Source organism: Schistocerca gregaria, chromosome X, assembly GCF_023897955.1.
Source record: "Schistocerca gregaria isolate iqSchGreg1 chromosome X, iqSchGreg1.2, whole genome shotgun sequence".
Lineage (NCBI taxonomy): Eukaryota > Metazoa > Arthropoda > Insecta > Orthoptera > Acrididae > Schistocerca > Schistocerca gregaria.
This window is the reverse complement of record NC_064931.1, coordinates 416,240,691-416,263,944: the sequence shown is the minus strand read 5'-3', so window position 1 is coordinate 416,263,944 and position 23,254 is coordinate 416,240,691. Positions and strand designations below refer to the sequence as shown.

At 43.4% G+C, this 23,254-nt stretch overlaps 1 protein-coding gene across 1 annotated transcript in view; it reads left to right on the top strand.

Moving 5' to 3' along the window:
* The first annotated feature begins 13,086 nt into the window (after positions 1-13,086).
* Positions 13,087-23,254, top strand: part of LOC126298426 (angiotensin-converting enzyme-like) — a 267,596-nt gene continuing 257,428 nt past the window's right edge. The window contains exons 1-2 of the mRNA XM_049989754.1: positions 13,087-13,149; positions 15,950-16,032. Of these exons, the coding sequence (XP_049845711.1) occupies positions 13,091-13,149; positions 15,950-16,032 (142 nt within the window). The 5' untranslated portion in view covers positions 13,087-13,090. The remainder of the gene's footprint in view (positions 13,150-15,949; positions 16,033-23,254) is intronic.

Here is a 23,254-nt window from a genome sequence, read left to right as displayed (position 1 = left end):
TGGATGAGTACCAACTCCTGCGTCTTCTCCTTCTTGATGTATATTCTTGACCTTGTAGCCCTTTTCTATAAGTGCACCATAGGGAACTTCGAGTAGAATAGTCTCAGGGAATCCCTTCATGACGACTTTCAAGTTGTGGTATTCTTGAGGCTGGTGCGTGAAGTATTCAATATTGTGAAGTTCCAGGAAGTGATTTGCTTTTCTGTACTCGTCCATATTATTAAAGTGCTACACTGACGGGGAAAAGTCAAATGGGTTCAAATGGCTCTGAGCACTATGGTACTTAACTCCTGTGGTCATCAGTCCCCTAGAACTTAGAACTACTTAAACCTAACTATCCTAAGGACATCACACACATCCATGCCCGAGGCAGGATTCGAACATGCGACCGTAGCGGTCACGCGGTTCCAGACTTTAGAGCCTAGAACAGCACGGCCACTCCGGGCGGCGGGGAAAAGTCGCTACACTAAAAATTATTTAATGTAGAGCAATGAAATTTCGGGAATTCATTTGTCTAGGTAATATATTTAACTGATTAATATCTAAATCTACGTGATTACTCTGCTATTCACAACAATGTACCTGGCAGAAAATTCAATGAACCACCTTCAAGATGACTCTACCGTCCCACCCACGAACAGCACGCGGGAAAAACGAACACTTAAATTTTTGTGTCCGAGCGCTGATTCCTCTTATTTTACCGTGATCATCATTTCTCCCTATGTAGATCGGTGCCAACAGAATGTTTTCGCAATCGGAGGAGAAAACTGGTGACTGAAATTTTATGAGAAGGTCCATTCGCAACGAAAAACGCCTTTGTTTTAATGATTGCCACTCCAATTGACGTATCATGTCTGTGGTACTATCTACATCTACATCTACATCTACATTTCCATACTCCGAAAGCCACCCAACGGTGTGTGGTGGAGGGCACTTTACGTGCCACTGTCATTACCTCCTTGTCCTGTTCCAGACGTGTATGGGTCGCGGGAAGAACGACTGCCGGAAAGCCTCCGTGCGCGCTCGAACCTCTCTAATTTTACATTCGTGATCTCCTCGGGAGGTATAAGTAGGGGGAAGCAATATATTCGATACCTCATCCAGAAACGCACCCTCTCGAAACCTGGACAGTAAGCTACGCTGCGATGCAGAGCGCCACTCTTGCAGAGTCTGCCACTTGAGTTTGCTAAACATCTCCGTAACGCTATCACGCTTACCAAATAACCCCTATTTCACGATAATACAGAACGAGCTGCCCTTCTTTCAACTTTGTCGATGTCATCTGTCAGTGCCGGCAGCGGTGGACGAGCGGTTCTAGGCGCTTCAGTCTGGAACCGCGCGACTGCTACGGTCGCAGGTTCGAATCCTGCTTCGGGCATGGATATGTGTGATGCCCTTAAGTTAGTTAGGTTTAAGTAGTTCTAAGTTCTAGGGGACTGAACACCTCAGATGTTAAATCCCATAGTGCTCAGAGCCATTTTTTCACCTGTCAGTCCCACCTGATACCGATCCCACACTGCACAGCAATATTCGAGAATAGGGCGGACAAGCGTGGCGTAAGCAGTCTCTTTAGTAGACCTGTTGCACCTTCTAAGTGTTCTCCCATTGAATCGCAGATTTTGGTTTGCTCTACCCACAACATTATCTATGTGATCATTCCAATTTACGTTCTTTGCAAGTGTAGTCCCTAATTATTTAGTTGAATTTACAGTCTTCAGATTTGTTTGACTTATCGGGTAACATTAATTTAACGGATTTCTTTTAGCACTTACGTGAATAACTTCACACTTTTCTTTATTCATGGTCAATTGCCACTTTTCCCACCATACAGATATCTTATCTAAATCATTTGGCAAGTCGTTTTGATCATCTGATGACTTTACAAGACGGTAAATGACAGCATAATCTGCAATCACTCTAAGACGGGTACTCAGATTGTCTCGTATGTCGTTAATATAGATCAGGAACAATTTAGGGCCTATAATACTTCCTTGGGAAACGCCTGATATTATTTCTGTTTTACTCGATGACTTTCTGACTACTACTACGAACTGTGTCCTTTCTGACAGGAAATCACGAATCCAGTAGCACAACTGAGGCGATATTTTATAGGTACGAAGTTTAGCTATAAGACGTTTGTGAGGAACGGTGTCGAACGCCTTCTGGAAATCTAAAAATATGGAATCATTTTACATTCCCTGTCGATAGCACTCATTACTTCATGAATATAAAGAGCTAGTTGTGTTTCACAGGAACGATATTTTCTGAATCCGTACTGACTATATGTCAATGGTTCAAATGGCTCTGAGCATTATAGGACTTAACATATGAGATCATCAGTCCCCTAGAACTTAGAACTACTTAAACCTAACTAACCTAAGAATATCACACACATCCATGCCCGAGGCAGGATTCGAACCTGCGACCGTAGCGGTCGCGCGGTTCTAGGCTGAAGCGCCTAGAATCGCTCGGCCACACCAGCCGGCAACGCTGTGTCAATAAATCGTTTTCTAAAACGCCATTGCAATTCGACGTTAGTGATATGGCCTGTAATTCAGCTGATTACTCCTATTTCCCTTTTTGGGTATTGGTGTCGATTGAGCAATTTTCCAGTCTTTAGGTATGGATCTTTCTGTGAGCGAGCGGTTGTATATAACTTCTAAATATGTAGCTATTGTATCAGCATACTCTGAAAGGAATCTGACTGGTACACAATCTGGACCGGAGGCTTTGCCTTTATTAAGTGATTTAAGCTGCATTGCTTCACCGAGGATAACTATTTCTATGTTTCTTATCTTGATAGTTGTTCTTGATTGGAATTCAGGAATATTTACTTCGTCTTCTTTGGAGTTTTAGAAAATCGTGTCTGATAACTCTGTTTTAGTGGCACTGTCATGTGACTTCACCGTTGTTATCGCGCAGTGAAGCTATTGATTGGGTCTTGCCACTGGTGTGTTTTTTGTATGACCAGAATCTCTTTAGGTTTTCTACCAGATTTCGAGACAGAGTTTCACTGTGGAAATTATTAAAAGCATCTCGCATTGAAATACTTGCTATATTTCGAACTCCTGCAAAATTTTGCCAATAATGAGCATTTCCCGTTCTATTAAATTTGGCATGCTTTTTTCGTTGCTTCCGAAACGGTGATCTGACCCGTTTCGTGTACCATGGGAGATCAATACCATCACTTTTTAATTTATGCGGTATATATCTGTCAATTGCTGTCGATACAATCTCTTTGAAATCATTCCACATCTCTTCTACGCTTACATGATCAGATCGGATGGAGTGAAGACTGTCTTTTAAAAAGGCGATAAAAGAATTTTTATCAGCTTTCTTAAATAGATGTACTTTTTGTTTCCTTTTGATGTTTGTACATGTTACGGTATTCAGCCTAGCAGCAAGTGTCTTGTGGTTGCTAATCCCTGCATTAAATGATAGTTAATTGAAACACTCAGCTGCCGACAGGTACTGTTGATATACCTCGATAGGGACAGCTGAAAATGTGTGCCCCTACCGGGACACGAACCCGGGATCTCATGTTTACATGGCAGACGCGCTATCCATCTGAGCCACCGAGGATGCCGATAAATAGCCCGACTGAAGGAGATCCCGGATTCGACTCCCGGTCGGGGCACACATTTCCAGCTGTCCCTATCGAGGTAGATGAACAACACCTATCGAAGCAGAGAGTTTCAGTTAATTATCATTTATTCTAGAGAAGATGCACGTTTATCAATGGTGTCTGTTATTTCGAGAACAGTTACTATCTTCATACATAGTTAAATGGCTACCCAGCCATTGACCTTCGTCTGTGCGAATGCGCAGAGGACGCCCGAACCCTTACGGGAATCGTCACCTTAGTTGGCGCTTGTAATGAGTAGATGGTCAAATATCTACTAGGAACATTACGTATTTAAATTGTGGACAGTTGGGAATGTGGATCTCACGGGAAGCGTGCAAGGAATAAGTCCCTGCAGTAGCGCTACCATCTGTGTCTTCGGTGGCTCAGATGGATAGAGGGTCTGGCATATTAACAAGAGATCCCGGGTTCGAGTCACGGTCGGAGCACACATTTTCGGCTGCCCCATTGAGTAATATCAACATCACCTGTCGGCAGCTGAGGGTTTCAATTAACTATCATTTATTCTAGAGAAGCTGCACGGTCATCAATGGTATCTGTTCTTTCGAGAACATTTAATACACTCCTGGAAATTGAAATAAGAACACCGTGAATTCATTGTCCCAGGAAGGGGAAACTTTATTGACACATTCCTGGGGTCAGATACATCACATGATCACACTGACAGAACCACAGGCACATAGACACAGGCAACAGAGCATGCACAATGTCGGCACTAGTACAGTGTATATCCACCTTTCGCAGCAATGCAGGCTGCTCTTCTCCCGTGGAGACGATCGTAGAGATGCTGGATGTGGTCCTGTGGAACGGCTTGCCATGCCATTTCCACCTGGCGCCTCAGTTCGACCAGCGTTCGTGCTGGACGTGCAGACCGCGTGAGACGACGCTTCATCCAGTCCCAAACATGCTCAATGGGGGACAGATACGGAGATCTTGCTGGCCAGGGTAGTTGACTTACACCTTCTAGAGCACGTTGGGTGGCACGGGATACATGCGGACGTGCATTGTCCTGTTGGAACAGCAAGTTCCCTTGCCGGTCTAGGAATGGTAGAACGATGGGTTCTATGACGGTTTGGATGTACCGTGCACTATTCAGTGTCCCCTCGACGATCACCAAAGGTGTACGGCCAGTGTAGGAGATCGCTCCCCACACCATGATGCCGGGTGTTGGCCCTGTGTGCCTCGGTCGTATGCAGTCCTGATTGTCGCGCACACCTGCACGGCGCCAAACACGCATACGACCATCATTGGCACCAAGTCAGAAGCAACTCTCATCGCTGAAGACGACACGTCTCCATTCGTCCCTCCATTCACGCCTGTCGCGACACCACTGGAGGCGGGCTGCACGATGTTGGGGCGTGAGCGGAAGACGGCCTAACGGTGTGCGGGACCGTAGCCCAGCTTCATGGAGACGGTTGCGAATGGTCCTCGCCGATACCCCAGGAGCAACAGTGTCCCTAATTTGCTGGGAAGTGGCGGTGCGGTCCCCTACGGCACTGCGTAGGATCCTACGGTCTTTACGTGCATCCGTGCGTCGCTGCGGTCCGGTCCCAGGTCGACGGGCACGTGTACCTTCCGCCGACCACTGGCGACAACATCGATGTACTGTGGAGACCTCACGCCCCACGTGTTGAGCAATTCGGCGGTACGTCCACCCGGCCTCCCGCATGCCCACTATACGCCCTCGTTCAAAGTCCGTCAACTGCACATATGGTTCACGTCCACGCTGTCGCGGCATGCTACCAGTGTTACAGACTGCGATGGAGCTCCGTGTGCCACAGCAAACTGGCTGACACTGACGACGGCGGTGCACAAATGCTGCGCAGCTAGCGCCATTCGACGGCCAACACCGCGGTTCCTGGTGTGTCCGCTGTGCCGTGCGTGTGATCATTGCTTGTACAGCCCTCTCGCAGTGTCCGGAGCAAGTATGGTGGGTCTGACACACCGGTGTCAATGTGTTCTTTTTTCCATTTCCAGGAGTGTATATTCATAAAATCCCTGTATTCGTCACGATACTCCCTATTTGTCCAGGAGTTCAAAATAATTCCGGAGTTCAAAATAATTTTTTGAGAAAGCATTCACAATAATTTTGGATTACGTTTTATGCCTGGCGCCGGCTTCAAACTTATAATTTTTCCAGCATATGGAGTGTAGCGTGAAGTTACCACTGACTAGAATTGTATGAGTGGGGTACCTATGTGAAATGAGACTCAAGTTTTCTTTGACCTGTTCAGCAACTATATCTTTTGAGTCGGGGGGTAGGTAAAACGATACAGTTAACAGTTTGGGCCGATTGTCAAGTATGACCTCTACTCATAGCATTTCGCAGGAACTACCTACTTCAATTTCACTACAAACTAAACAACTTCTGACAGCAATAAATACTCCCCCACCAACAGTATTCATTCTATCCTTCCTAAAAAGTGTAAAATTGAAAATGGTTCAAATGGCTCTGAGCACTATGGAACTTAACTTCTGAAGTCATCAGTCCCCTAGAACTTAGAACTACTTAAACCTAAGTCACCAAAGGACGTCACACACATCCATGCCCGTGGCAGGATTCGAACCTGCGACCGTAGCGGTCTCGCGGTTCCAGACTGAGGCGCCTAGAACCGCTCGGCCAACCCGGCCGGTAGTGTAAGATTGTTTGTAAAAATTTCAGCTTAACGTATTTCCGCGTATAGCCAGCTTTCTGTACCTATAACTATTTGAGCTTCAGTGCTGTATGTTAGGGCTTAGAGATCTGGTTATTTCCCAACACAGCTACGACAATTTACATTTACAATACTGATCACTTCTACAGCTACCTTACTGTGTTTTACCTGCGCGCTTTTGGACGGACGTCCTTTCTGTGGTCTCCTGAGACCCTCTAACCTAAAAAAAAAAAAAAAAAAACGCCCAGTGCCTTCCACACAGCCCCCGCTAACCTTGTAGCTGCTTCCTGTGTGTAGTGGACTCCTGACCCATTAAGTGGAACTCGGAAACCCACCACCCGATGGCACAAATCAAAAAATCAGCAGACTACACTGTCACAGAACGCCTGAGCCTCTGATTCAGACCCTTCACTCGGCTCTGCACCAAAGGACGACTCTCGGTTCTATCGACGATCCTGCAGATGGTGAGCTCCTCTTCATCTCGCAATCAAGACTAGCAGTCTTTACCATTTCCGCTAGCCTCCCGAAACCAGAGAGAATCTCCTCTGATAAAAAGCGACACACGACATAGGTACCGCCGGCCGCGGTGGTCTCGCGGTTAAGGCGCTCAGTCCAGAACCGCGCGACTGCTATGGTCGCAGGTTCGAATCCTGCCTCGGGCATGGATGTGTGTGATGTCCTTAGGTTAGTTAGTTTTAAGTAGTTCTAAGTTCTAGGGGAATGATGACCGCAGATGTTAAGTCCCATAGTGCTCAGAGCCATTTGAACCATTTGAACATAGGTACCGACATGAGCCACCACATGCAGTTGGGTGCACCCTGTACTCTTCATGTCATCCAGAGGCAGCCTTTCCACATCCAGAATGACTCCTCCCTGTATGCACACAGAGCGCACACTGGCTTCCTTCTCCTCCTTCGAATCCGTGTTCCTAAGGGGCCCCATTACGCGCCTAACGTTGGAGCTCCCAACTACCAGCAAACCCAACCTCTGTGAATGGCCAGACCCTGAGAACGGAGAAGCTTCCGCTGGAACAGGGTGGACGACTGCATCTGGCTCGCAGACTTCGTTAGCCACAGATAACGCCCGAAACCTGTTCGTCAAAAGAACAAGGGAGGCCCTACGATCGGCTCCTCGGAAAGTCTTTCGCTGCCTGCCAGGCTTTGGAATGATCTCCCTCTCGAGCACGTGCGTGAGAGGTCAACCTCACTGCAGACAGTATCCGGGGCGCCATTGCAGTGGACCGATCGGGGGACACTTGGAACTGGATCGACGTCTCTTGGATCCCCCCCCCCCCCCCCCACTGATGCCCGTTGGGAGCAGCCTCAAGCTGTGACGGAAGCCAACACAGCCTTAAGCTGTGAGCGAAGGCTCACTAACTCAGCTCACATCTGTACATAGCACTGCTAAAGTCGCTCCTGTTTGAAGCTCTTAGAAATACGAGTGTTGGAACTTTAATAGTGGCAACTATTTATTTACAGTTCGTACGAAATACAGGTAGACACGTGTTTCAAAATTTTATTGGCGTTCAAAGTAGTCACCAGCATTGTGTACAACCCGTTGCCAGCGATGTGTACGTCATAGGATACTCTTAGCATTGCCAGTTGTGTTGACAGTTCGAGCGGCGCGGTCTATTGCCCGATGAATTTGCAACAGTTCTGAAGCAAATGCCGTCAAGGGTTTCCTTCAGTTTAGAAACAGAGTTGAACTTACGAGGGCTTAAGTCATGGGAGAGCAGTTGGTGGTACAGCACTTAGCAGCCTTATCAGTCAAACAAATCAGTAACAGCTTGCACTCCATGTGCTTGAGCATTGTCCAGCTAAATGATGGTCAGCTCCTGCACAAAGTGTCATCACTCGTAAGTTCAACACGATTTCTAAACTGAAGGAAACACTTCACGGCATTCGCTTCAGAACTGCTACAAATTAGTCGGGCAATAGACCACGCCGCTTGAACTGTCAACACAACTGGCACTGCTAAAAGTGTCCTACGACTTCCACATCGCTGGCAACGGGTTATACACAATGCTGGTGACTACATTGAAGGTCAGTAAAACTTTGAAACACGTACCTACACTCCTGGAAATGGAAAAAAGAACACATTGACACCGGTGTGTCAGACCCACCATACTTGCTCCGGACACTGCGAGAGGCCTGTACAAGCAATGATCACACGCACGGCACAGCGGACACACCAGGAACCGCGGTGTTGGCCGTCGAATGGTGCTAGCTGCGCAGCATTTGTGCACCGCCGCCGTCAGTGTCAGCCAGTTTGCCGTGGCATACGGAGCTCCATCGCAGTCTTTAACACTGGTAGCATGCCGCGACAGAGTGGACGTGAACCGTATGTGCAGTTGACGGACTTTGAGCGAGGGCGTATAGTGGGCATGCGGGAGGCTTGGTGGACGTACCGCCGAATTGCTCAACACGTGGGGCGTGAGGTCTCCACAGTACATCGATGTTGTCGCCAGTGGTCGGCGGAAGATGCACGTGCCCGTCGACCTGGGACCGGACCGCAGCGACGCACGGATGCACGCCAAGACCGTAAGATCCAACACAGTGCCGTAGGGGACCGCACCGCCACTTCCCAGCAAATTAGGGACACTGTTGCTCCTGGGGTATCGGCGAGGACCATTCGCAACCGTCTCCATGAAGCTGGGCTACGGTCCCGCACACCGTTAGGCCGTATTCCGCTCACGCCCCAACATCGTGCAGCCCGCCTCCAGTGGTGTCGCGACAGGCGTGAATGGAGGGACGAATGGAGACGTGTCGTCTTCAGCGATGTGAGTCGCTTCTGCCTTGGTGCCAATGATGGTCGTATGCGTGTTTGGCGCCGTGCAGGTGAGCGCCACAATCAAGACTGCATACGACCGAGTCACACAGGGCCAACACCCGGCATCATGGTGTGGGGAGCGATCTCCTACACTGGCCGTACACCTCTGGTGATCGTCGAGGGGACACTGAATAGTGCACGGTACATCCAAACCGTCATCGAACCCATCGTTCTACCATTCCTAGACCGGCAAGGGAACTTGCTGTTCCAACAGAACAATGCACGTCCGTATGTATCCCGTGCCACCCTACGTGCTCTAGAAGGTGTAAGTCAACTACCCTGGCCAGCACGATCTCCGGATCTGTCCCCCATTGAGCATGTTTGGGACTGGATGAAGCGTCGTCTCACGCGGTCTGCATGTCCAGCACTAACGGTGGTCCAACTGAGGCGCCAGGTGGAAATGGCATGGCAAGCCGTTCCACAGGACTAAATCCCGCATCTCTACGATCGTCTCCATGGGAGAATAGCAGCCTGCATTGCTGCAAAAGGTGGATATACACTGTACTAGTGCCGACATTGTGCATGCTCTGTTGCCTGTGTCTATGTGCCTGTGGTTCTGTCAGTGTGATCATGTGATGTATCTGACCCCAGGAATGTGTCAATAAAGTTTCCCCTTCCTGGGACAATGAATTCACGGTGTTCTTATTTCAATTTCCAGGAGTGTATTTTGTACGAGCTGTAAATAAATAGGTGCCACTATTAAAGTTTCAACCCTCGTGTGTAACAAACGAACGGTGTACTCCCCTCATTAGCAGCAGGGACTAGAACTGGTCTCTCACTGACGATCTAACCGACACTGAGCTACACTAACCAAAACAAAATGAAACCTTGCAATAACAAAGGTTAACGTAAATGTGAGGTAAGCCATCGCAAATGTGAAATGCTAGTACGATAATAACTGACTCAACCAGCACAAGATTCAATGCAAGCATGCAAACGTGCATGAATTTTCTTGTACAGGTAACGGATGTCAGTTTGTGGCATGGTGTTCCGTGCCTGTTGCACTTCGTCGGTTAATGCTGATTGTAGATGACGTTGGGGTTGTTGTCCGATTATGTCCTTTATGTACTCGACTGGAGATAAATCTGGTGACTGAGTAGGCCAAGCAACATGTCGACACTCTGCAGAGCGTGTGGGGTAAGTGGGCGACGGCTATCCTGTTGGGAAACACCCCCTGGAATGCTGTTCATGAATGGCGACACAACAGATCGAAACGCTTGACTGACATATAGATCGACAGTCAGTGTGCGTGGGATACCCACGAGAGTGCTCCTGCTGTCATACGAAATTCCACCCCAGACCATAGCTCAAGGTGTACGTCCAGCGTGTCTAGGCATGCAAACGAGTTGGTTGCAGACGGTGAACTGAAATCCTTCTAACCAACACACGACAATCACTGACATCGAGGAGAACCAGCTTTCATCAGGAAACACAACAGACCTTCACCCTGCCCTCCAATCAACTCACGCTTAACACCACTGAAGTCGCAAATGTCGATGGTTGGGGTTCAGTGGCATGCGTGCTAAAGGGAGTCTGACTTTGAGCTGTCCTTGAAGTAACCGATTTATAACAGTTCGTTATGTCACTGTGGTGCCAACTGCTGCTTAGATTGCTGCTGAAGATGCAGAACGATGCGCCAGAGCTAGACGCCGGTAGTGCCACTTGACCATCCGGAGCCCTGTCTTCTTGAGACCGTACATTCTGGTGACCACCGTAACCAGCTGTTATGTACATTGGGTACATTTCTGCCACGTATTTCCGGAACATGGCGGAAGGAACGTCTATGTTCCGGTAACCCTAGTGCACGGCCTCGTAAAAACTCAGTGAGGCGCTGATAATGGCGTCTTTGTCACCTTAAACGCATCCTTGACTGACATCAGCTCACCCCGTCCAGTCTCGAAGGTAACTAACTTTCATGACCATTACAGCGTGTATTTAAAGCTAACTTGGTTTGTGTCTTCATAGTGGCGCTACTCTTATGCAACTGGCGCGAAATTTGAACAGACATTATCTTTCAGATGTAGAAACACTACTACCAACTATGTCGAACATATCCTAATTGGTGTTGTGATTATTTTTTCGTCAGAAAATATTATATTGTTGTCTTTAGAGATTTCTCGTGAGACCCCAGAGACCTTGCTCTTTATCTTCTCGTGGTGTTTAACATAGTTAATGGTGTTGTAGACCACAAACGGAGAGGGCTTGCTGGTTCTTGATGAAGAGATGCGGTTGATTGAGTGTCCAGCCACTCCTGTTGGTCAAGTTCGTCAAAGGAGTTCCTTGTCACGACTTTGTACGTGACTCGAGATGAGCAGACGTACTTGCTGGATTGTTCCTGTGCCACGGAAGTGGTATTGGATCGCCTTCTTTTTGTTGACATGCTAACGACGTCTTGCAAGTCACTGTCATGTGTAGGGTTCTGGACGGTCCAGTCTGCCGTAGTTGGTAGTGTGAAACAACTTGGTCGGTGCAGAAATGGCCTCTTGACGATGTCGCGGATCTTCCTCCGTCGTCAACTCCTTGATGTCGATCTTTATCGCGACGTCATGGACGTAGGCTCCGAGGTGGGTGTTATGTGGGCGTGGGGCGCCACTGCACTCCCGAGTTCTTGCCTCAGTCCTTCCATCTAGCCTTTGCCTACATAATGCGGGCATGTACTACCTAACCTAAGAACAGGCTATCCTCGAAATCTTACGTACTCTGTCAATCAGACAAGACATATGTTTTTCGAACTTGTTACAAAAAAATGGCTCTGAGCACTATGGGACTTAACATCTGTGGTCATCAGTCCCCTAGAACATAGAACTACTTTAACCTAACTAACCTAAGGACATCAAACACATACATGCCCAAGGCAGGATTCGAGCCTGCGACCGTAGCAGTCGCGCGGTTCCGGACTGAGCGCCTAGAACCGCTAGACCACCGCGGCAGGCCGAACTCGTTACAACTCGAGTTTCACTCACGACACCGTTGTTTATGGAGCTTCGAGATAGTCACGTTGTGCTCCTAGAGCTCTTAACGGTGTCGTAGCTCCAACAAGACTGATGTCAGACAATTTCTGATCACCCTGTAGCTCTTTTTTTGCATGAATATTACTGTAAGTGTATGGTAGGTCTGAGTAGCTGAGAACTTGTAGACACGTGATGGTCCTGAATATGTTAAGAATAACTACTGTGATGACTGCTTCTTGTAAGTAATTATTAGACTAAACAACATTTCTGTAACGCTCTCACGTTAGCGAACAAATCTGTGACCATTCGCGCAGCCCTATTTTTTCTTTATGACCAGCATCCACTTTTAGTCCTATTTATTATGTGATCCACACACCTAAGCAACATTCTAGTGACCACGCAATCATCAGAAAGCTAGACACCAGATTACTTTCTTTCCTTTCGTTTACCTTCGTGGTTCAACTGACTGAGCCAGTGCTGTTTCCGAGCTTTTTTTTCTGGCGGGAGATGGAGGACTACTACATGACAGATACTGCTGTTTTAAAACCTGCTACGTCGGAACTGAACTGGGTCGGTTAAGGCTGCTTTCGGAAAATTTTATGTGGAGGACTTCGTGGAAACGTGCAGTAGCCCGTAAAGAGGATTTGTAGCTCATTGTTGATGCCCTAATATCTGACGCATGTCTAAATTAGGGCTGGAGGGTCGCTGTTGGGGTTGGGGGTAGGGGGATATTCTGGACAGTTCCGCCAGCAAATGGGAGCGCAGAATTAGCGACGTAGAAGCCACGTCTAGACGCCTGCAGGAGGTGCGGGGGGTGCGGGCAACAGGTGCAGGGGGTTCGTCCCGCCTGCTCTAACCAGCTAGGATGGAGAGGGTGTGGACGTTCCAAATTTAGCGGCGAATCCGAGGGCGGCGAAGCCCACGCGCCACACTATTTGTCGGCGTCGCGCCGGCGCCGGGGGCCGGCACCGTTATATAGGAGCGGAGCGCACGGCGCGCGGCGCTCAGTCGACATGTTGCTGCCGGCCGTCGCGTTCTGCCGGCGCTCCTGCTCGCTCCGGTTCATCATCTGGTACGTGTAACCGCACAGCCAGCCGCCCCCTAGTTTCACTTCGCTCTCAGTTCAGAAAATATACCTTACAATCATTTCAACAAAAATTAAGTTTTTTGTTTCCACAAATGGACTGTACGACTTCTGTAGTATTAATGCCGACTAAGTTCAAGCCTCGCGCTTCTTCATTGTTACATTGCAAATGTTACGGATATTTTTGACTTTGTGTTCCATATTCTGCAATTTTTTGTGGATCTTCTGAGCTGATTGCGTGTAGCTTACACAGGAAATACTTATTTTTATCAAACAGCTAAAAATGAATATTTTGTATGTCATACATAGCAAAAAGATACCGGTGAGCAGGAGTTGGTCAGGTATCAGGTTTTCTGACTCGGTTTGTGGTTTTATCGAGGCAGTTCTCTGTTTTTCGGTATTTTCTCGAAGGAAGCCGAAGGGAACAGAGGCGTTATTAAATGTGTGAAATCTGTTATCTACTACACTTATTCGTTTACTTTACCCAAAGTGACCACAATATGGTTCGTTGATGGAAACTTAACTTTGAATATATTACAGCTAAGGTTGCGTAAAAATATTTTTCGTCACTGTCGCTATGTCGCTGTCAAATGTTCAACAAATATTTCGCTCAACAGTGGCTGAAGGAAGTCGTGCTGAGAAACCCATTAACGCAACAGACGCTGTAATTTATTAGAAGAATTATCAACAGTTGCAAACATACTACGTCCAGTACAAATAAAATACTGGACGAATTAAGAGGCTGCCTAGCTACACGCTTTATATATGTCGTTCGTAAGTCATTTTCGCTCCTTCTCGGGATTCTTCAAAAGCTTTACTATGTACTTCACTTCACTATAATAAGTTATAGCTTTTTTGGTGTAGTTTCCAGTGCCATATTGATTCAATCTCTAATCGAGAACACGTTTTTATCATTTGAAAGCAAAATGTATAATTACGCAAGCGTCTTTATAAGCTACGTCTGTACGTCGGTAGTTTCAACGGCGGTGACAGAGGTGTGTTAAACTCCAGTGACAACGAATGCTCATTCACTTTCATGGGAAAGAGAAAGGAAAAGTTAAGCATGCACGTAGTAAAACAACTGGACTAATGTTCGAACACCAAACCAATCTTTCAAATAAGGAATACCATTTAAGGCTGGTGTAGGTAACAATACTGCTTAAAGCTAAATTATTATCAGAATATCAGGTAATCTTACGTATTATCAACTGAATATCTAATGCTCCAAAATGGTAGGTATTGCAAATAGCTTTAGCATTTTATTTATCACTGATCAACATCGCTGCAAGGTTCCCTTAAATAATTTCGTATAACAGTACAAATTTTATTAGAATTCTTTTCCAACAGTGTTGTTCCAGAATAAGTACAAAGGGTACAATATTTCCTCTGTTGACGTTCAACTTTAAACTTTAAAACGTCGGAAAATCATATAACCAAAAGTGTTTGAAGGGTACAATATTTCCTCTGTTGACGTTCAACTTTAAACTTTAAAACGTCGGAAAATCATATAACCAAAAGTGTTTGCATTTTCTTTTTCGACTTCGAAGAGAAAGCTACGCTGATTGTCGCAGATATGTAGTCGGGACTGCTAACAGTAGTCTTCTTCGTAAAAGTATAGAGACAGCTTGATAGTATAGTCTGTCTCCTAAAATGTGAGCGAAGTGAGACCGTCGTCCGACTTATTACAGTTCAGATTCAAGCAGTTGTTAGATTAGTTAGTAGTATGTTTCTCTTTATACTTCTCTGCAGTAAGATTAAAATCACTCTTTATTTTATGTCTTTTTGCTTGAAATATATTGAGAGCGCTTGTTTCCTTAGGAGTTTGTTAGGTTCACATCATTTTGAGAAGAACACCTGCAATATATTTGTTGTATTCCCGAATCGAATCCAGTACATTCAGAGAAAATTAATCATTATTTCTAATATTTCTGGAAACGATGCCCGTTTTTCGAATGATTTTCGTTGAACTTACAAGGAAAAAACTTATATAGCAGCTCATAAATTTTTTCCATGAGATTTCTAGTAGAATTGTTTTATTTAGAATAAAAATGATTAAAGACTTTTGATAAATCCACATAATTTGTTTCATCTCTCTTTAATAAACAAAAGAATGTAATTCATATGAATATTACACTGTATTTGTCACTAATTTATGTACAGAGAAAGAAAGTCTGTAGTGCTGGCTGTGGGGACCGAGCGGTTCTAGGCGCTTCAGTCCGGAACCGCGCGACTGCTGCGGTCGCAGGTTCGAATCCTGCCGTGGGCATGGATATGTGTGCTGTCCTTACATTCGTTAGGTTTAAGTAGTTCTAAATTCTAGGGGACTGATGACCTCGGATGTTAAGTCCCATAGTGCTCAGAGCCATTTGAACCATTCGAATGTCTGCAGTGGTTGGGAATCCAAGGGAATTAACAATCTCCAAAATCTATGATAAATATATAAAATATTAAGTGATTATAACCGTGATTATTGTTGCTAGGAGCCCATCTACGTCATTCTGTACAAATGTGGAGGATAAAACTATAACACTGAAATCACAAGTGTCAAACTGTTTAATAGATAAGTTTCAGTTCGATTACGAAGTTACGTGGGACCTTCTGCTGTTGCATTATGATATATATTAAAAGTCTTTAGTCTGCCCTCTATCTTAAACGAAATGTCAAACATGTGAAAGTTTCGAGGAAACATGACTCGCATATGCTTCTTCCAAATTTCTGCTTCATTTTACTCTTACGGATTATTATACAAATGTAAACTTAATTTTACTGATGTGCATATTGTTTGCAGGTTGTTTGGTGCGATTTTTGGTGGTATTACACTCTTTGGAACACCGTTCACTTCTTTATCACTGCTACCGAGTGAAGGAGTAGGTGAGTAGTTGCATTTTAATAATGTACATTCCTGTCTGCCGTAAGTTTAATTTTTCTACATGCCATTTACGTAAATACATTTACACTTCATATGATTCATAAGTAATTGTGGAAACACAACGATATCAGTTATTTTATAGTTGATATTCAACGGAATTTCCAATATTTCAACTGCTCATTTTCATAACTTAAGTAATTGATCATAAACCTAAAATATTTATGCATTCCTCGATGAATTTCTTCAGCATTTCCTGTTCTCCTCAGACGAGATGTCTACATTATTATCAACTTACTCTTTCGACTTAGAAATTAGAAAGACATTTTCAACGGATTCGACAAGTTATTAGTTCTGAATAAAATGTGAAGTCACTACATGAAATAATTGTAATATATTCTATGATGCTTAAATTAAGTTAAAGGCACTTAAATTTTTATCCTTGCAAGTAATTGGGGTCGTACCTCTACATTCTAATAGAAAAACAATTTAATTAAAATGATAATTTTTTCCACTGCTGGTTATGTACAAGTTTCTTGAGTTGAACCCTTCCACCTGCGGAATAAGTTATCAGTAACGATGCTGGAACTTAACGTCCCATGGTCGCAACGTCATTATGGATGGAGCGTTATATCAACTGAAAAATCTTAGGAAAGCAGTTCTTAGATTTAGTTTTAGCTAATTTCATGATCCTTCAATTGTTTCACAATAAATCGTAATGATGCGTAAAGAGTCATTTTACATTCACGTCACAAATTAATTTGTGAATATGGCTCCATGCTGAACATTTATAATTTATTTCAATAAATAAATGTGACAGTAACTGCGACCACCATATTTTACTTATTGCAATAATAGACATTCTTCAATGGAATAGAAGGGATTGTCTTGGAGAAACTTTACCAGTTCGCTTTCAGATTTTACTTTACTGTCTGTCAGACATTTTATATCAATGGACAAGCTTAAAAAAATAGTTGCAGCATTGTGACGCCTTTTTGTGCTAAAGACAATTTCAGTGTGGAGTAATGAACATCAGTTTTCCTTTTGATATCATAATTATGTCATCATTGATCCTTTTGAACTGTAGTGAATTACTTACAACAGTCCATGAAGGAACAAATATACCCTAGATTTGTACGTAATGGGAAAATAGTGCCTGTACCTTAAGCGTAAGTGACCTATTGATCTGATGGAATTACAGTTTTCTCGAGACATTTGAGTCTCAACTTCATCTTCGATAATGATAGAATCTGAAGAAATGAATTAAAATTTGTGCCACAGCCATGACTTGATTTTAAGTCATTTCTTCAGCTTCTATCATTATCGAAGATAAAGTTAAGACTCATATGTCTCGAGGAAATTGTAGTTCCATCAGATCAATAGATCACCTACACCTGATGTACCGGAAACATTTCCCAATTGCGTATAAAGCTGGGGTGCGATTCCCGTACCAGATATCCTCGACAGTACTGATGATTTAAGAAGGGAAATAAGTATATTGTGAAGCAATGGTAAGAATGCCCAACTCCCTATACAGATGTCAAAAAGATGGTCGTGGGTGAGCACCATTTATTATTCTTACAGCACGTTTTTAGAGATGACTTACCCAGGGAATTATTCCATATTAAATAACTGAATGAAAATATGAAAAATATGTCAGCTTACTCATTTGGTCTCCTCAAGATTTGTAATTACTGGAAGTGCAAATGTGGCTGAACTAAGTTGTTCTAGGAGTTCCAAAATGTGCTCTTTCCCGTTTAAATACACAATTAACAATTTAGAAACTTCCACCCGGTTTATTATTTCCTTACCATAGCTACACTTATCACTGGAGCAATGTCTCTAGATGTGGAGAACTGAATATATTGTGTCTTTTTAAAATTAAGGGTGAGACAGTTTGTGAAAAACCAGTCAGTGATACTTTTAAGAACTTTGTTTTTCATTTCTTCCGTTTCTGTATGCATGCTTGAATTTATTACAGTTTTAGTGCCATCCATAGAAAGAACAATTCTGGTTGTATATTAGATGGAGGATCGTTTACGTGTATTAGGAACAACAAGACTGAGCTTTTGGGAACCCTATACATGATTTCCCATGATTATATTGGTTGAATTTCCAAGGACAACTTTCTTGATTCGTTTGGTTAGATATGACATTAGCCATTGGATGGCTATACCATCAGTCCCATAAAACGTCAATTTATCTAGTTGAATACTGTGACTTACAAAGTCAAACACCTTGGATAGGTCACTGAAAAAGTATCCGATGCTGTTTTATGGTTTAATGGTTGTAAAATGTGGTGAGTGAACATGTAAATGGCATTCTCAGTAGAGTAGATCTTCTGAAACCAGAACTGTGATTTTCTTTTGTTGTTGCTCAGATGAATACTGTTCTAAAATACATCACCTTCTCGAAAATTTTGGAAAATGGTGCCAGTAGTGAAAGAAGTCGGTAGTTATTGACATTTCTCCTATTACCTTTCTTATGGAGGGATTTCACAACGACATATTTCAGCCTCTCTGGGAAAATGCGTTGTATTAGTAATGCATTACATATTTCAGGTAAGACAAAGCTTATTGTACAAGAAGAAATCTTAGTATTCTATTGGAAATACCATCAAAAGCAGAGGAGTTTTTATTTTTAAGACAATATATAATTTTCTTATTTTGAGAATTCAGTAACACATCATGTTCATGTTCCCTAATTTTAATAACCTTTATTACTAATTTTTAAGAGTTTCTGTACTGTACAGTCGTGGACAAAACGAGCGAGACCCCTCGGAAGTCTACTACACAGCATAACAGGCAAGGCGACGAAGTGCTACCAACATGCTATGCACAGGCGTGAAATTGACAAACTATCCGAAATTTGTCAGGCTGTTTTCAATCATGTGTAAGACTATATTAATGCTGATTAGTGTGTTAACCACAACACCTAGATATAAGATATAAATGAAAGAAGAAACGCTAATTAGTATGAACTGCACTAATAAGAATGAATTTCAGCTTATCGAGATAACATAGTTGTTTTAGTAAGACAAAGTACCCCAGATCGTTACGAATTAGCAAAATATTATGCGCATTCGGCCGCGAAATGGTCTTTGTCAACGTTCAGATCAGTCATACTGGATTACCGTTGCTGACCTACCATGAAAGTGTGCAAATTTAACAATGCATAACGAAATTCAGTTAAAAATCATTCAGTGCCACACTTAAGTCTATTCAGTTATTGACAGAAGCGGAAAAATGCAGGCAGTAACAAGTATGAAATTCTACAAGAGTTTCATATCGACATCCACAGGGCCCCGGTACAGAATAAAGGTAGCATTAAAACGTGTTGGGGTTGCGAGAATTTCTTAAAATTCCTTTACTGATAGTCTATCTGCCTCCATATAGATTAGAACCGAAAACAAACCAGACCTCCCTTGCAGTAGCACACACCCTTCACTACTCTAGCACACAACCCAGGCCAATAGTCCTCTATTATTACCCCAGACATGAATAAGCCGGCAATTTCGCAATGAAAATGGCAAAATGATCTGCACTTTCTGTTGCATAGAGATTTCTGGATTCAAGAACATGAATTCTCCACTTTTATGTCACCGCTTATATGACAAATATTCAGGATGTTTATCGAAAAAACAAAAAAAAGTTATTAGCGAGTATGTTTAGTAGGATAATGCTGCACCAGCCCAGGGAATAAACGGCGACGTAGCTGTCAAACGTATTCTACAGTGTTTAGAATCCTCCATTAGACGTGCCACGGCCAGAAGAGGTAAATTAGCCGAAGTGTTCCTTACGGTAGCTAGCAGTGGGAATGCTCGCACATCTAAAACGCGGTGGCATTAACAATGGGATCTGAATTATCACGTGTATAGGCAAATGGATTTTATTTGCATTCCTGTAAACATGATTTGGATTGAAAGCGCAGCTAAGATTAATATGCTGATGTATCGACTGCAACTAGAACATGTCGAATAAATAGTAGGGGAAATTATTATGCGGCCCTCATCTTCAGTGACTGTGGTAGCTATTTTCGTAGTTAGGATTTCGTCACGTAAATCGGTAAAAATGGAACCCTACTAGTCTCACTTTCTTTACCGTCTGTCTGTCTACCCAACCCTTAAAACCCACTTACCTCGAGCACGGGTGGACATAATAAGCGGGAATCTATCGCACTTCGTGCGGTATTCGGTCCCTTGGTGGTGTAAAAAGTGAGCTATGTCAACGCAACCTAAAGATACGGCCGTTTATGAAAAGAAAATTTACGCGAAAGGTCAAGAAATGCCTCTAAGAACTATGCCACGAAACTGCTTAGGTCATCAGTCCCCTAGACCTAGAACTACTTAAACCTACCCAACCTAACACACATCCTTTCTTTTCCCCACAATTTGCATGTAGTGATGATGAGGAAATCGTCATAGCATTCACCGCAGATGATTTGGGAAAACAACTCTCTATTTTCCTTCACCACCAAGAAACGGTAATCAATGGTAAAAGTTCCTCCTGTTTTATGTGTGCATTTAATGGAAACATAACTGGGAAAACCTTCTACGATCAATATTAAAACAGGTTCACTTATTTCTGCCAAAAAGGTAACTGAAAACTCGGTGACATATAAATCAATAAGTTATCATAATTAGCATTTTTATTTATGTATTTTGGATAATATTTCGTGCCAACTCATGAACTAAGTTAAAAGTGTTACTTGCGCAATATAAAGTTATTAAATTATGTACGAGGTACACGAACGTTTATAATGTGGGCATCCGTTTCAACTTAACAGTACGTTTAATCACTCATGAAATCGGTTTCCAACATTCAATTTGAGTTTGATACTCACACAAGCATTCACAAATGTGAAAATAAAAGGGAAGTAAGCTACTTGTCCTCTTCTGAATCTCTCTTTTGTATAAAAATGAATGAAATACAAAGCTATAAAACTATTTGACACCTTATCACCGGGAATAAAGTATCTGTCTGATAGCAAGAATTTCTTGCAATGCAAATTAACTTATTCCTTATTAACAACTCCTTCTGTAAGTTTTGGACGATGGCTCTAATACGAGCAAGAGGCCAGTTCGAAACCAGTGTATGACAGCATGTAGCAACATAAACACAGTTATGAGAAATGTGTTCCACTGTCCTTCATGAAACACATTCCACATCATACAGTTGTTTGTGTATAAGACCAACGGAAAATCGAATCGAGTAACAAACTAATAAAATAAAAATTTATATCAAAGTGCTGGGAGGGGACATCGTACAATGCACTGTCAATTTATGAGTACTTCGTCTTAAATATTACAGCATTGCTTTCATTTTCTGAAAAGGAAGAGTGGCCATTGTGTGCAAATTGACGCTGAGCATGAAATAGGGATATAACCACCAACGAGTGATGCAACCGTTGGTTTAGCCTTCGCACTAGTATTCGACTGCAGAGGCTTTCAAATTCCGATCCAGCCATGCTGATTTACGTTTTCTGTAGGTTACTTCACCTATTGCAGGAGATTGATCGCGTAACAAAAATAATTATTTCGCCCTTACTGTCCAATGTAAGTTAGAGTTCCATTTTGCTGTGATGTCAAAATTTGGCATACATGCCATATATAAAGAAGTAACTTAAAATCCATTCGATTAGTAACCACCCGAAATTAAAGAAACAGTGTTACGACCCGTGAAGGAATTCATTTATTTGAGTTTGTCTACCGCCGCGGAATTCATAAACAAATAGACAACGAACTGCAACGCAGAGTTAGTACCCAGGAGTCAACACTTTTACGAACAAATGAATTAGTCACCTGGTTGCAATGGTAGCACTCCATTCGGGTATATAATGGATACTCAGTGTTGCAAGTACCCCATGAGACACCAAAAGCCTTTGAGATATCCAGAACTAAGCCACCGAAGCCTCTGACCATAAATGACCTACTGTTCAGAGCTGCATCCAAGAACTGGACATTTCGCTCGATGGCTGTACAGGTGGCTCCATAGCATTGAGGTCTACTAAAGTGGGGTCTCACAAAAGCCCTCACATGTCCATGCAGTGTTCTATAATCATTCTGTGCCATTCCGAGGTTAATTGTGTTGTAAATTGCTTTTCTGAACTCATAAGGTGTACGTAGGGATTTGCTTTTACCGAACAAATGGTTTCGATAGTAGGTTCTTGTATAGTTCGCCTTGTATCCTTAGTTGGTATGAGGTTGGTGGACAAACTGTGAACAATGCAAACATTTAGTATCTGAATAAAGCATCAACACATTTATTTACAATTTTACGGAATGATGAACCGATACATAACTTTTGGACCACTGTGAGTCTTCGTTAAATCATTCTGTGTGATACATTCACATGTGTATACTAGATGAATATTATTAACGTCTTGCAGTCTTCGTCGTAGTAGTCTCATTGGGAGGTTTCCGAAATTTAGGCGATAGAATTCAGTGGGTGGCCCCTTAAAAAGACGATACAATTGACCGTGGCGACTGGTTCGAAGGCGGTGAACTGTGATGACATCCGTACCTCCATACGCAGGAATACGAGTAACCTTGTATACATCGAGGCTCCCTGTCACAAAGCTGTCGGCCAGTTTAAATGATGCATTCTGCGAAGATGTGGGCGGCGCGCGGCTTTGAGTGGGCGATCGACATACTCGTTGTCGATACCGAAGACAGAATTTTTTTTTTTTTTGCATCGTCCATGCACAGTGTCCGTGCGGATGACGAAGTGGGGAAGGACGGTTCCGTGTTGCAACTGATGGAGTTGGGTGCGACACGATGACAGATGGTTCCAAATCAACCTACCTCCCAATATACGCCTTGCTAAACACTCTACTTAGTCCATCGTAAGCTACTTTACTGCCTAACTAGCAAAGCTCATATACTTTTAGTGTTTCTTTTTCCAATCTAATTACCACAGCATCGCCTGATTTAATTCGACTACGTTCCATTGCCGTTTTTTTTTTTTTTTTTTTGCTTTTGATAGTATTCATCTTATATCCTCCTTTCGAGACACTGTCCACTCATTTCAAATGTACTTCAAAAAAATTTGCTCTCTGTGACAGAATTACAATTTCGTCGACAAACTGCAGAGTCTTTTTTTTCTCCTTGCAATTCAATACCTTCTCGAAATTTCTCCTGACTTTCTTTCACAGCTCGCTCAGCGTACAGATTGAATGACATTGGGCATAGGCTACAACCCTGTCGCCCTCACTTCTCAACCATTGCTC